Genomic DNA, 16,569 nt, shown 5'->3' with positions numbered 1-16,569 from the left:
GAATCTAAGGGACAAAAGCAATGTTTTATATCTTTTGCAAAGTTTTAACATTGACCCAAATGAAGCTGTGAAATGATATGGCATGTGTTGCAATAATTACAGCTTATCTACAGTTTTTAAGGTGGAGGAAAAAAACTACTTAATTGAATTCCCTCTGTATTGCAGAATCTGCATTGTGTGTGTGTGTGTGTGTGTGTGTAGCCTATATGTGCATTATTGTCTGAATGTCTTAATGCATGATTGTGCTTGCATGTGGTTTTATGCACAAGCGTTGTCACAGTCTTGATCAGTGATTCAGTTTGTTATTTTGTGTGTTTGTGCATGTGTGAGGGACTGCAGGAGTCCACGGATACGTGAATGTAGCCTCTGTTTGTGTGTTTGTGTATACGATAGAGAGAGAGAGAGAGAGAGCGCAGTGCTTTAGAAGTAGACTGTTGTACATAATAAAAGATAAATCAGAGAGTCTCAGTCGTATTGGCAGCATGAAGTGTGAGCCAGAGACAGACACAGAATCTATTATGAGCAAAGGCTAGAGGAACTGAACGCAGCGCTCGCAGTGCGTGTGCGTGTGCGCGCGTGCCTCTGAGATTAATAGTGATTTCAGTATTCTGAATCTTGAATTATTGAAACATGGGGGGAAATGAATAAAGATTTATGACTCTTTGAGGCACAGAAAGAGTTTCATAAACATGCGTCACCCACGCCATCATTATAAATCAAAAACTCCCTTTAAACTTTTCCTGCTCTTTAGTAAAAAATAGATATGGGTATGTTTGTCTGTGTGTGTGTGTGTGTGTGTGTGTGTGTGTGTGTGTGTGTGTGTGTGTGTGTGTGTGTGTGTGTGTGTGTGTGTGTGTGTGTGTGTGTGTGTGTGTGTGTGTGTGAGTGTGTGTGTGTCTGTGTGTGTGTGTGTGTGTGTGTGAGTGTGTCTGTGTGTGTGAGTGTGTGTGTGTCTGTGTGTGTGTGTGTCTGTGTGTGTGAGTGTGTGTGAGTGTGTGTGTGTGTGTGAGTGTGTCTGTGTGTGTGAGTGTGTGTGTGTCTGTGTGTGTGTGTGTGTGTGTGAGTGTGTCTGTGTGTGTGAGTGTGTGTGTGTCTGTGTGTGTGTGTGTCTGTGTGTGTGTGTGTGTGTGTGTGTGTGTGTGTGTGTGTGTGTGACCGCATTTTACATTCATACTTGAAATGTAAAGGTACAGCTCATCCATACAATGCAAGTCAATGGGGGTCCAAATCGTCCAAGCTCTGAAAAGGACATAAAAGCAGCACAAAAGTAATCCGTATGACTCGAGTGGTTCAATACATGTCTTCTGAAGTGATACGACCGTTTCGGGTGAGAAACAGATGTCACGAGATTCATGAGAGAAGCTCGATTACACTTCCTTGCGCTTGACGCATGCACATGAAGAAAGTCATATGTGTTTGTAAATGATGAGAGAATTATGATTTATGGGTGACGTATTCTTTTAAAATCTCAGTCTGTTCCTCACTCAAAGCCGTCGCACGGCTTCTTAAGATTTGGAATAAAATGCATAAGTCATACGGACAGTTTTTGTAGTGATTTATGGTCCTTTTTGGAGCTTGACAACACCTAGTCACCATAAACAGATGGAAAGAGCTGCATAACAAAAACAATTCCAAAAGTTCTATTGACGTGTTCCACGAAACATGACATGGGAGTGAGTAAACGATGACAGCCCTTTCATTTTTGGGTGAACCATTACTCCAAGTGAAATTGTTGGTCGTAATTACGATTCAGAGAGTGAAGCATTAAATGTTATGTGATGTCTTGCTGGCAGAGTTTCAGTAAAGTGTGTGTGATCAAATAAATATGTTTCCTGGTCAAATGAGTGTATATCTCTGACCATCTGACCATCAGTCATGCTACAAGACCAAAACTAGAGAGAAAGAGTGACAGTGATAGGAAGAGACACATGGAGGAACAGTGAGAGAGAGAGAGAGAGAGAGAGAGAGAGAGAGAGAGAGATGGTGGGGGGTACATAGTTGTGTCTTTCTAATTGTTTGCCATCACTGTGAGATTCCCTGATTTGGAGGTTCAGGCAGGCGCTCACTTAGAAGAGAGAGAGAGAGAGCGAGAGAGCCAGAGAGAGAGAGAGACAGAGAGAAAGAGAGAGAGAGAGAAAGAGAGAGAGGTTGTCTCTCTCATTACTGGGCATACAGAGCTGCAGGGGGTGATGGGAGCTCGTAAGGTCATGCCATGCCAGACAAAAAACAGGACTGCGGCATGTTCTCTGTGCAATAATTTATATCCAAAATCCACCATATATGTACAGCTCCCTGCAGCACAATCGAGTCCGAAACTGCCATATGGCATTATAGATTATCAGAGAGAATGAAAGTGACAGTGAGCGAGTGTGCTAGAAGAGGGATTAAATGCTGCATGTACTGTAAAAGGATACTATTATAGGACTACTGGGTGGTTTAGAGTGTCCTGGTCATATGTAAATATCATATATATATATATATATGTTTCTTTAGATTTACTATTTATATGTATGTGTTTGAGTAAAATGAACATTTGTGTTTTATTCTATAAAGTACAGACAACATTTCTCCCAAATCACACATTTAGAGCATTTATTTGCCGACAATGGCAACTGGTCAAAATAACACAAAAGATGCCGTGTTTTCAGACCTCGAGTAATGCAAAGAAACTTAAACAACACAATATTAATGTGTGTTAAATCAATATTTGCTGGAATAATCCTGATTTTCAATCACAGCTTTCATGTGTCTTGGCATGCTCTCTGCCAGTCTTTCACATTGCTGTTGGGTCACCACCGATCCTCCACCAAATTTCACAGGGGGTGCGAGACACTGTGGCTTGAACGTCTCTCCAGGTCTCCGGCTAACCTTTAGATGACCAGGTGGAGGATCGGTGATGATCTGGAGGTGCTTCCACAAGGCTGGAATCGGGCAGATTAATCTTTGTGAAGGACGCATGAATCAAGTCACACACAAGGTTATCCCGGAAGAAGACTTGCTTCATTCTGCTCTGACAATGTTCCCCAACTCTGAGGATTGGTTTCTCCAGCAGGACAACGCTCCATGCCACACAGACAGATCAATCAAGGGATGGATGGAGGACCACCGGATCAAGACCCTGTCATGGCCAGCCCAATCTCCAGATTGGGCTGGCCATGATCAAGAGGAAGATGGACGGCCACAAGCCATCAAACAAAGCAGAGATGCTTGAATGTTTGCGGCAGGAGTGGCATAAAGTCACCCAACAGCGATGTGAAAGACTGGCAGAGAGCATGCCAACATGCAGGAACAGGCTGAATGGTAAACATAAGGTTTAATAAGGTTCTGCTCTGACTGTCCATGAATTGGTCAGTTGACTTTCAGCCAACAGCCATCATGAGTTCTTAAAGCATCTGTAAAGCTTCTGAGTGAAAAACGGCACCCATGAGGATCACCCCGAGGTGCTGAATCAGTCTTATACATGCTGCAGTGGCCGCACACTGGTTGTGCTGAAGTAGCTAATTGGGTAATTAAGTGATTAAGATTAGCATATGGTAAAATGGCATAATGCTAAACAATGAAGTGAATTTTGGAATCGACTGGAGACGCATACACATGATTGACGGGTACGACACCGTGCATATGTTGAACTGACTTGAGTCTGTCTCGGACTTTCAAACACACAAACAACTGAAAACATTTGACTAGGAATTTACTGTTAGCATGATTACATGGCTATTTGATTACACACACACACACACACACACACACACACACACACACACACACACACACACACACACACACACACACATTTTACTGGTACTGTGAGCATATGTCCATATGTCCATATGTTCATGTGTATAATGTGGGACATCTGGTCCAAACCCTCCTGTCCGCTTTAGTTAAGCAGCCATCAATCACTCAAACAGAAGTGTGTGTATGAGAGCGTGAGACAAAGAAAAGAGAGAGAACATAGGAGGACTTTAAACAATGCATGTGTGTGTGTGTGTGTGTGAGAGAGAGAGAGAGAGAGACAGAGAGAATGTGTGTGTGTCTATGACAGAGTGGCATTGTTGAGTGTTTATGTAAGTTTAATGAGACAGTGGCTTTATAGTGCTTTATTTTTAATAAGGTAAAGATGTTCAGTGCGGGCAGGCCATATATAACCATCTGTGTGTGTGTGTGTGTGTGTGTGTATGTGTGTGTGTGTGTGGGTGTGTGTGTGTGTTTGGGAAGGAGGACAGATGCATTAAGTGGTGGTAAAGGGCATTAGTAGCAGAGCTCCACATGTGTCTTCTCAAGTTTTGACATCCTGTGCTGTCATGCCTCAGTCTTTACTGTGACACACACACACACACACACACACAAACCGACACCCACACACAGACACACACAAACACTCACACAATAACTTACACACACACACACACACACACACACACAAAACACACAACACACACACACACACACAACAACTTACAAACACACACACACACACACACACACACTCTCACACACACACACACACACACACACACACAACACACACACACACACACACACACACACACACACTCAAAACACACACTCACACACACACAGACACACACAAACACTCACACAACAACTTACAAACACACACACACACACACACACACACAAACACACGCACACAAACACACACACACTCTCGCAGACACACACACACACACAACACACACACAACAACTCACACACACACACACACACACACACAGCCACACAACACACACAACCACTCACACACACACACACACAACACACACTCACACTCACACTCACAACAACTTACACAGACACACACACAGCCACACAACACACACAGCAACTTACACACACACACACACACACACACACACACACACACAACACACACACACACACTCACAAAACAGACACACACACACACACACAACAACTCACACACACAAATACACACAAACACTCACACAACACACACACACACACACACACACACTCTCTCACACACACACAAAACACACAACACACACACAAAGATGCACACAAACACACACACACACACAAAACACACACACACTCACAAAAAATGACACATACACACAACAACTTACACACACACACACACACACACACACACACACACACACACACACAAACATTACTTTTCGCCTGCACACACAGTTGTTGGTGATATACTGGTTGAATGGACAAACACACACAAAAATCAATAATGTCTATGAAATTCTATGGATTTGTTTTTCAGTCTTATCGACTTCATTTCACAGGCGTGATTAAAAAAATCAGTGAGAGCGTCGACAGATATGACAGATAATTTGATCTGGGTTCCATCCTCTGCTTGTCTGGGGGGCAAATGTTTAGCTTCATTTGCCTGCCGCAAATTGCGAGTGAAAGCTTGTTGCCTGGCACAATTAATGTTCAAGAGATCTAGGCGGCAGTAACTCATCAAATATGCAAATAAAACATGTTATCAGTGGCTAGAATTCCTTCCTAGTGAATTTAGTTATTTATGAAACACTTTACCGTAATGCTCTATTCGTTTATATCTGTTAATGCATTACGTATCGAGAACTAATAATTATATAGATATTTTTAATAATATATTTGTCTTGGATAATGTTACTGTCTACATTTACAAGTGTTTATTGTAGTTCATGGTAGTTTATAATGAATGACCTAATGTTTAGACACAACTTTTAATGTTAAAAATTAGGGATGTGACGTATCAAAATGTCCTATTATGATAATTGCTGAAGCATTTATCATGTATACAGTATTATTATTATTATTTGTATTATAATAATAATTACAACAAATATTATTTGAGTATTTGTTGTCACGCATAACTCACCACATGCCCCACTGAGAGCAAACTACCTTATCGCGATCACGAGGAGGTTACCCCATGTGACTGTACGCTCCCTAGCAACCGGGCGAATTTGGTTGCTTAGGAGACCTGACTGGAGTCACTCAGCACGCTCTGGGATTCGAACCCGAAACAGGCAGACCTCTAACGTGAGCCGCTCTAAGAGCACTGACAACAGCGTGTTCACGCGTGTACCCAGAACATCATGCCAGGGCTTACCACAAATACAACCTTATTGTAAAGTGTTACCAAGGAAACATACTAATGTATGCTAACCAAACACATTCCTTAACTTCTGAATCTTTAAAGCTTTTCGCATCTCATTTAACTTCTGTAATGAGACATATTTCTGATTATTTCTGGTATTCATATTCAATAATGATGGGTAGACTTGATTTGATCCATTGAGATTTGATTGGATAGGCTATTATTGGTTGAAATCATTTTTCCCAGCCTGTGACTTTGGTTGCATCAGCTGAAAAGAAGTCATTTGAGAGGCAGAGAAAGTGATTACATTTTGATGAAAGATTATGAAACCAAACATTTTTTTTTCTTGATAATAACATGCACTGATAGATCATGCATAAAGGCCAGGAACATATATTAAGAAAGTAAATTGAGTCAGTTTTGACATTGTGTTGTCTTTAAACCTTTAAAGGAAACTTTTCCTTGCATTTGTAGAATAAAAGAGAAAAACATTAACACTCTCTTCACTTTGTGTGTGTTGTTCGTCTTGCTTTAGGTGTGTGTGTCATAGAGGAACTCCATGGATCTAAGGTGTGTGAGACTGAACTTCAGCGAGTCAGTGCAGAGGTCATCGGGGTCATCAGTGGTCATGTGGTCCACACACCTATTTTTCCTCTTCACCCTCTTCACACCCGTCACACTTGGTAAGACACACACACACACACACACACACACACACACACACACACACACACACACACACACACACACACACACTGTTTTTATACCGTACAAACTATATATTCTATCCCCTAAACCTAACCCTCACAGAAAACTTTCTGCATTTTTACATTTTCCAAAAACATAATTTAGTATGATTTATAAGCTGTTTTCCTCATGGGGACCGACAAAATGTCCCCACAAGGTCAAACATTTCTGGTTTTACTATCCTTATGGGGACATATGGTCCCCACAAAGTGATAAATACACACTCACACACACACATGTTGGTCTACCTATCATTATGAGGACTTTCCATAGACATAATGACTTTTATACTGTACAAACTATAGATTCTATCCTCTAAACCTAACCCAACCCCTAAACCTAATCATCACAGAAAACTTTCTGCATTTTTACATTTTCAATAAAACATTGTTTAGTATGATTTATAAGCAATTTGAATTATGGGGACACTAGAAATGTCCTCATAAATCACATTTATAGCATAATACCCTTGTAATTACTAATTTGTAACTTACAAAATTGTCCTCGTAAATCACAAAAACACGCACACACCCTCACACACACACATACATACACACACACACTCTCTCACACAGTCTCTCACACACACACACACACACACACACACACACACACACACACACATGTTGTGTTTCCATGTTTTATGGGGACTTTCCATAGACATAATGGTTTTTATACTGTACAAACTTTATATTCTATCCCCTAAACCTAACCCTACCCCTAAACCTAACCCTCACAGAAAACTTTCTGCATTTTTACATTTTCAAAAAACATAATTTAGTATGATTTATAAGCTGTTTTCCTCATGGGGACCGACAAAATGTCCCCACAAGGTCAAAAATTTCGGGTTTTACTATACTTATGGGGACATTTGGTCCCCACAAAGTGATAAATATACGCTCACACATACACACACACACACACACACAGTCTCACACACACACACACTCTCTCTCACACAAACACACACACACACACTATCTCACACACACACACACACTCTCATACACACACACAGACACACACACACAGACACACACATCATGGCTCAACAATAGAGGCCTGATGATCCGGGGCCAGTGTGTGAGGGTTTAGAGCCAGTTGATAAAATAGTTGATTTGCCCAGTCAGGCCAGTGTCTACATTATTACATTGCATCCCCTATATGCATTTTAACACTCCCACTAGGGCTGGGTATCGAGTTCGACACATTTTAGGCACTGACCGAATTGCCTAAATTATCGAGTATCAAAAAATATCTTGTTGTTCGGTACCAAATTTCGATACCTAAGGGGTTAATCTCATCAACGTAAGTGATAAGCATGTAGCATGCTACATGTGCCCAAATCTAAAAGTGCCGGCTGTGTTTAGGCATCAAGGAAAAACACTAATTTTCGCCGAGAGACGCGGCTCACACGTGAGGCTATAGTGTGTATGCGTCTCAAGCCCCATACATGTGAAAGATGTGGAAAAGATCAAAAGTGTGGCTACATTTCACCAGGCTTGTTGCCAACAGCGTGCGATGCAATATCTGTGACAAGATAATTGCTGCCAAGCCTGGCAACACGACAAATCTGATGAAGCACTTGACAGTGCACAGAATAAACTTAAGAGCAGAAAGTTGCTCCGTCTTCGACGGCAAGAAGACCGAGCCGGTGCAGTCATCCTCTCAGCGTCCTCCTGCCACAGAGCTTCCTTCAACATGCCCACCACAACTGTCAACGTGACATAAGCAAGTAGCATACAGACAATCGCAGTCATGTGGACTTCTGGTTGTGATTGGTTAATTTTGTGTCTATACTGTATGCCTATATACACTATATACATGCCGAAACCATAAAGCGCCGCTTACGCCCTGCTCACGCCCCGCTCACGCCCCTCTCACGGAGGACGTGTGAACCTGGCATAACTGGGCCAACAGAGAAAAAGCCTTATTGTTTAGAGCTGCACACCCACACACAAAACCCAATTATTTCCTTGCTGTGTTGTTTAAGCAGCGATGGATAAATGAGATGTCTTACTGCTTTTATTTGATTAGTTATCCCCCCAACCTTGAAGTGTAGACTGTCAGACGAGCCAAACCAGACCGAAGTTTTTTTTTGTCTTATTAAAAGTTTTGGAAACTACTAATTGAGACATCTCTACTCGTAGCAATAAATGATTCATGAGCAATCACTGAATTTCACAACCACTGCGCATCAGCTATGATCAAAACGCTTTATTCACACATACACAGAAACACACAAACACAAACATATCGGAGAGAGAAATATGAACAAACAAACAAACACAAATAACTCTCAAAGCCTTTTAATAGGAGGCTCCATTTCGAGTGAAAGATGAAATATAGATGGTTGATTTTTCTGTGAACGAGCCATTTTACGGGCCGATCTATAACTATAAAAATGTGTGAATGTGTGTGAACCTGTTAAAAGTGCGTGAGATAGAGTGCAGATGTAAGAGGATCTGACAGATCAATAATCAGAGATGCAGATGTCTAGACGCTTTATGTGTGTGTGTGTGTGTGTGTGTGTGTGTGTGTGTGTGTGTGTGTGTGTGTGTGTGTGTGTGTGTGTGTGTGTGTGTGTTGCACATGTGAGAATGTCCGTGTGTGCATGTTGGTCCCTCAAGGGGACCTTTAGCATAACGTTTTGAGCTCAGAGGACACTGGGTAATTGGCCAAAAGGGGAATGTTTTAAAAACATCAGGACAACGTTCAACACAAGCCTTAAAGGAACAGTTCACCCATTGTTTCACACCCATTAGAACACAAAAGGAGAAATTCTGAAGACTGTGCTGTTCGCTCGTTACAATAAATGACAAAAAAAAAGAACCATAAAATGCCATTAAAGCAGTTCATATAACTCGTGCATTTTATTCAAAGACACTTGAAGATGTGCAATAGTTCTGTGAATCACAAAAGGCTGTTTAATATGTAAATATATCAAATGCATGTACAGATCAAGTGCTCTGTTTACACACACGCTTGCGGCTATTTTTAGACTTCACGCGTTGCACAATATTTGAGCTCGACTAACGAACATCTCAGATGTAGATGCTCAAAAGTTCGTTTCACTTATAATATGCATTTAGAACGGCACCAGATGTGCATTTTTACCAGAATTTGAATTAGAAGCGAATTAAACTACTGTGAACTTGCCTACAAACAGACACATACAGGACTTCCTGGAGAGTTCAGAATGTCAAAATAAAAGCGTGAGGGTTTAAAAGTTAAAGGTGCACGATTGAGATATATTACTATATATTACCATTATAATATATTGTTATTATTATTATTATCATTTGTTTACAATTTATAACAATATTTAAGTTGAATGGGTTCCAAAAAATAACTGTGAATGAAAAGTGAGCTGATATCTTACAACTAAATTGAATAAAAAAGAGATCTTAATCCTTTAAAGTCCAGATACAAGCTGAAAAAATTTCCCCCCCCAAAAAATTATGACTTATACTGGAATTACTGTTAATTTTGCTGCTTTATTATCCAGCATACTAGTTAATAATAAAGTGTTTCTTAATAAGCTACACATTTATATTGAAATAATGTGTAGTTAGAGGTTTGTGTTTCTTTACATATTAAAGAGTACTCTCAATTAGTTCCACACAATAATGTAAAGATATACTAAACTGATTATGCAAAAAACAACACTGGTATCGGAATTGGATCAGAAGAGAAAAAGTGGTATCAGTGCATCCCTAGTTGTCACTCTCGTAAATAACTGAACTGTGTGCGAACGTAACCGAAAAAAGTCCCGGTGATATAAAAAAATATATATAATAAATAAATATATATATATATATATATATATATATATATTAAAAGAGCTGTCGATTTAATGCGTAAATCCAGAGTGATTAATTTTATAAAAAATAACGTGTTAAAAAAATTTACGCAATTAATCGTAATACCCCCGGACTGTAACAAGGAAGATTCCTGAGAAATGCAAGCTTGTAGTACCACCTGTTTACTCCAGGGGGCAGTAAGTGACAGCCCTAATATATATATATATATATATATATATATATATATATATAGAATAGGCTTTAGAATACAATGTATTGTTTACTACCATATTATTGATCATAAGTCAATCATTGATTAACAGTTCACAGCAATCCATTTCACAAGTGAATTTGTCAATCAGTTGGAGATTTATTATGAGGGCTTGAAGGACCCGTCAATGAACACCTGTGTCAGACATGCTTTGTGTAGCGTCTCGGGTGTGTTGCGTCATAAACATACATGTTTAGGTCACTGTGTCACGTTAAATATAGTTTAATACTTAAAACACATCTTGAGATCTCTTAGTTCGGATTTGCGCTCCATCAAGTGTTTTGAACGCAAGAATGTAACGCATGTTTGTGTTGTTGCTGCTGAAGTGTTTTGTTCACTGTATAAACTGTGCGTTGCCACACAGCTGAAGTTTCACTTACTGCCCTCTGGAGTAAACAGGTGGTACTACAAGCTTGCATTTCTCAGGAATCTTCCATATTACGGTCCGGGGGCATTGCAATTAATTGCATACATTTTTTTAACGCATTATTTTTTATAAAATTAATCACACGGAATTAACGCGTTAAATCGACAGCCCTAATATATATATTATATATATATAATTTTTTAATATTTAAAGATAACTATATATAATTATTTCATCATTATATTTTGAATTATTGTTATATGAGGAGCTTTTGTATATGCGATTAGTTTAATTGGGACACCATGTAATTAATTCAATAAAAAATTTGAATCGGTTGACAGCCCTAATATATACATATATATATATATATATATACACACACAGTATATATAGCCCCCAAATGAAGATAGTTACAATTATTATAAATATAAAATATAGTAAATATTATAATTCAGTTAATTTAAATACATAACATCATATACACACATTATAGCATGGCAGAAGTTTTGCATTTCTGATAGTCATTTTGTAGAATGGTTTTGTGAAGTGAATCGGACATTGTTACTTCTCTCATGAATATTGTAAGGAGAGTTAGTGTGGATGTCAAGAGTTTCAGTGAATAACGACTTAGATTTTAGTTTCTCACACATACAGTAGCTATCAGATAGCGCACAATTTGTAAAGGCCACTTTAATGATATTTTTTGTTACTTTTTTGTCCTTTTGGAGCTTGACAGCCCCAGTCCTCACTCACTTTTATTATGCAAAAAATGCAGCCAGAATATTTATCAAAAATTCACCATTTGTGTTCCACGGAAAAAGTCAAGTCATTTTGGAATTACTTGAGGGTAATTAAATAATGAACTAATTTATTTTTGGTTGAACTGTTCCTTTAACAATCGCTCAGTGTCCCTCTCACCTCCTTCAACACCTGTTTCTATCTTCTGTCTCTCATTGACGTTCTCTATATCTCAGTAATACACACATTCACTCACTCGCTCTGCTTTTTTCTCACTGCCATTGATTGCTTCTGTTCTCTCACGCTCACCTTCTACTGGTCTCAAGGGCGCTGAAATGCTGTTCCACCCCGACAGCAGCCATCCTGGCTGCACTCAATCCTATTTAAACCAATAACCCACATTATACCCATTTGCCATTTCAGTTCCATACATTCAGCCCTGCCCACACACTTATGCACATAGTCATTTCTGCTGGCCTTTGCGTTCTGTTCGAATAAGAAGCGTTCTGGTGCTGTCAGTATGTGTCATCCTACAAATGATTACAGTGATGAGAGTATCATCCTGAATCCTGATTGGAGGAGTCTTTCACCCCCATGCTTTATTTATTCTCTCTCCTGTATGCTAATCAGAGGCAGCAGCGGAATATGCAATTAACTCGTGCAGACAGTCAAGTGTCATTCACATCCTTTAGATTCATTTCATAAGAGCATACGTGCGTCTGTGTCTTTGTCTGAGGCACTACTGTGGTGTTTATTGTGTTGGTGTGTGTCTATGGCTATACGTCATGCAAGGGAAAGGAGTGCGTTGCTACGGTAACAGGAAAGGGCTGGCGGTAAAAAAATTTAATTTTTGATTTAAGTGTGAACAGCTATAATTTAAAGAGAGATTATTACTGGCGACCTGACCACTAGAGAGATGTGACTTTTGGTACAAGTATGACATCTTTATATTCTATAATGAAAGAATAGTGTTCCTCCAGTGAGGTATTCCTGTAATGCTCTTTGCACTTGTTTTCTCTCTTAAACACAGACATGTTTATCCCCTACTATCCAAATGGACACACACACACCATAGACTTAACCCTACCCTTAAAAAAAAATGACGAAATTCTCCATGGGCAGGCAAAAAATGCCTGGTCCTCCATTTTCTATTTCTAGCTTTATTGGCCAAGTTTACTTCAACAAAAAGGGATTTGTTTTGGATATGTGAGCATTTAAATATATTATATAGACAATACCTAAGCAGAGTGTCTATGTGCACCCGTTGTAAATAGTATCTGCCACACAGTGCAGGTATTTGCACCCCAATTGTCTGGTGGATCCACAGGTATATACAACAAACTAGATAATAGGCATCGCTGTAAAGACCATGTGTGAATGCGTACTGTTGTCCTAGCAACCACGGTCCGAATCTGCATTTTGTCCCACTCTTTTCCTATTCAATTTCCTGATTCCACTATTAATATTTCCTTCGAATAATAGATACAAATTTATATAACTGTTGATTTCATCACAATGATTTGGTCACGGTGAATATCCAGGGGTTTGATTCGGAGGACAGGTCTGTTGATCCGAAATAGTATCTGACACTACTATTACTATTACTACTATTATTTGCACCGGGGTTGGGGCGCAAATAGTATCTGCCACTATGTGCACCAGGGTGCAATTAGTATCTACCATTATTTGCACCGGGGTTGGGGCGCAAACAGTATCTGACACTATGTGCACCAGGGTGCAATTAGTATCTACCATTATTTGCACCGGGGTTGGTGCGCAAATAGTATCTGCCACTATGTGCACCAGGGTGCAATTAGTATCTACCATTATTTGCACCGGGGTTGGTGCACAAATAGTATCTGACACTATGTGCACCAGGGTGCAATTAGTATCTACCATTATTTGCACCGGGTTGGTGCACAAATAGTATCTGACACTATGTGCACCAGGGTGCAATTAGTATCTACCATTATTTGCACCGGGGTTGGGAGCAAATAGTATCTGCCACTATGTGCACCAGGGTGCAATTAGTATCTACCATTATTTGCACCGGGGTTGGGGCGCAAATAGTATCTGCCACTATGTGCACCAGGGTGCAATTAGTATCTACCATTATTTGCACCGGGGTTGGTGCGCAAATAGTATCTGACACTATGTGCACCAGGGTGCAATTAGTATCTACCATTATTTGCACCGGGGTTGGGGCACAAATAGTATCTGCCACTATGTGCACCAGGGTGCAATTAGTATCTACCATTATTTGCACCGTGGTTGGTGCGCAAATAGTATCTGCCACTATGTGCACCAGGGTGCAATTAGTATCTACCATTATTTGCACCTGGGTTGGGGCGCAAATAGTATCTGCCACTATGTGCACCAGGGTGCAATTAGTATCTACCATTATTTGCACCGGGGTTGGTGCGCAAATAGTATCTGACACTATGTGCACCAGGGTGCAATTAGTATCTACCATTATTTGCACCGGGGTTGGGGCGCAAATAGTATCTGACACTATGCGCACCAGGGTGCAATTAGTATCTACCATTATTTGCACCGGGTTGGAGCTAAATAGTATCTGACACTATGCGCACCAGGGTGCAATTAGTATCTACCATTATTTGCACCGGGGTTGGGGCGTAAATAGTATCTGACACTATGCGCACCAGGGTGCAATTAGTATCTACCATTATTTGCACCGGGGTTGGGGCGCAAATAGTATCTGCCACTGTGTGCACCAGGGTGCAATTAGTATCTACCATTATTTGCACCAGGGTTGGTGCGCAAATAGTATCTGACACCATGTGCACCATGGTGCAATTAATATCTACCATTATTTGCACCAGGGTTGGGGCACAAATAGTATCTGACACTATGTGCACCAGGGTGCAATTAGTACCATTATTTGCACCGGGGATGGGGTGCAAATAATAATTGCCACTATTTGCAATGTGGTGTAACACCATTATTTGAACCAGAGTGCAAATAGCATCTGCCAAAAAGAAACATGTACGAGTTTGTGCAAATTGGGTATATTCTGTTTTAACAGTATTTATTTACAAGTAAATATTTATTTACATAACATACATACAAACGCATAATGCATGAGAGAATATTGCACAGTAAAGAGATTATAATATGGTTTTACGTAATATGCTATTCCAGGCCTAGTTACTGTAAATGCATTATTGCCTAAAACATTTGATGTTGATTTCATTTTCTGGGTAAATGATAGTAAATATTAAATCTAGTTATTCAGATTGAGTGTTTATGTTAATGAATGACTTAGAGTGATGTATTTGACATAAAAAAAAAAATATATTTTTGTAATTTTGTAATTCTTATTTATTTTGTATCTGATTTAAAAACAAAATTATTAGCCCATAAATGTAAAAAAAAAAAATCTTGTAAAGAGTGCATCAAAATAAGCTGAAGAACATTTACGTTTTTTCATAGTCTGCTGTAATCTTTGTAATATACATTTTTACAATATTTTTCTCTCTTTCTCTCTCTGCAGTTTTAAGTCGTGCTCCGGTGCCGATGGCTGTGGTGCGTCGAGAGTTGTCATGTGAGGGTTATCCTATCGAACTGCGCTGCCCGGGCACCGATGTCATTATGATCGAGACCGGCAATTATGGCCGCACAGATGACAAGATCTGTGACTCGGACCCCGCTCAGATGGAGAACACTCACTGCTATCTGCCAGATGCCTACAAGATTATGGGCCTCAGGTACAGAGATACATTCACAAACACTTTGCGCTCTATTGTCGTCTCATAGGCTGTAGTTATGTGTGCCTTTGTATGTGATCGTATATGACTGCACACACACACTGCAGCTAAATAGTGTTGTTACTCCTCCTCTGAGAATGTATTTCATTCTGTGCACACAGTTTAGTTATTTACGTGAGTGACGACTGCATTATATCAACAGAAAAATCCACATAGGATTAACAGGACTGAACTGAACAACTACTTGTTAAAGCACGCTTGTCTGAGGTGCCGAAAATCTCAAGAGTATGTGTCTTGATAATGCCTCTCTTTACTGTGAAAACAACAACAACAACAACAAAATCATGATGTGGCTGACCATGTTTCAGGCATTATGGGATGTCAATTTTTTACAGTTCACTACATATGCTACATATGCACTGTATATGCAGTAAACATTAATTAAACAACATTGTTCATTAAAAAAGCAATTATTGTTTTTCACTATAATTTTTAAGAACATTTTACCGTAAGTGCATGTATTGTCTTGGTAAACATAATATACATGTTTATGGTTAAAAACATACAGTAAAAATCATAATTTTTTACTTAAAATAAACATAGTTTTTTAAATAGTTTTATTCTAAAATTAGATTTATTATCTTGTTATATATAACCAAAATATTTTTTAAATCCTTAAAAGGAAATCATAGTTATACCTATTTATTTATTTGATTTATATATTTGAAGTTAAAAATATATAAATAAACATAGAAAAAAACATAGAGAAAAAAAGAACGCCTTCAAAAATATGAACATTTTTGACAAATAATAATTGTCAT

The 16,569-nt window shown here is 39.3% G+C and overlaps 2 protein-coding genes across 3 annotated transcripts in view; both read left to right on the top strand.

Moving 5' to 3' along the window:
- Positions 1-16,569, top strand: part of LOC127652091 (adhesion G protein-coupled receptor L3-like) — a 156,878-nt gene that overhangs the window by 31,565 nt on the left and 108,744 nt on the right. The window contains exons 2-3 of the mRNA XM_052138153.1: positions 6,630-6,777; positions 15,535-15,748. Of these exons, the coding sequence (XP_051994113.1) occupies positions 6,654-6,777; positions 15,535-15,748 (338 nt within the window). The 5' untranslated portion in view covers positions 6,630-6,653. The remainder of the gene's footprint in view (positions 1-6,629; positions 6,778-15,534; positions 15,749-16,569) is intronic.
- Positions 1-16,569, top strand: part of LOC127652078 (histidine-rich glycoprotein-like) — a 133,654-nt gene that overhangs the window by 79,859 nt on the left and 37,226 nt on the right. Inside the window, exon 1 of one of the 2 annotated variants that reach the window (XM_052138136.1) lies at positions 7,417-7,674. The exons of the other annotated variant lie outside the window; for it this stretch is intronic. The gene's annotated coding sequence lies outside the window, so the exon portion shown is untranslated. Of the gene's footprint in view, positions 1-7,416; positions 7,675-16,569 lie in introns of those variants that run through there. 2 annotated transcript variants of the gene reach the window in all.

Source organism: Xyrauchen texanus, chromosome 11, assembly GCF_025860055.1.
Source record: "Xyrauchen texanus isolate HMW12.3.18 chromosome 11, RBS_HiC_50CHRs, whole genome shotgun sequence".
In the NCBI taxonomy this organism is placed as follows: domain Eukaryota; kingdom Metazoa; phylum Chordata; class Actinopteri; order Cypriniformes; family Catostomidae; genus Xyrauchen; species Xyrauchen texanus.
This window is presented reverse-complemented; position numbering and strand designations above follow the sequence as displayed.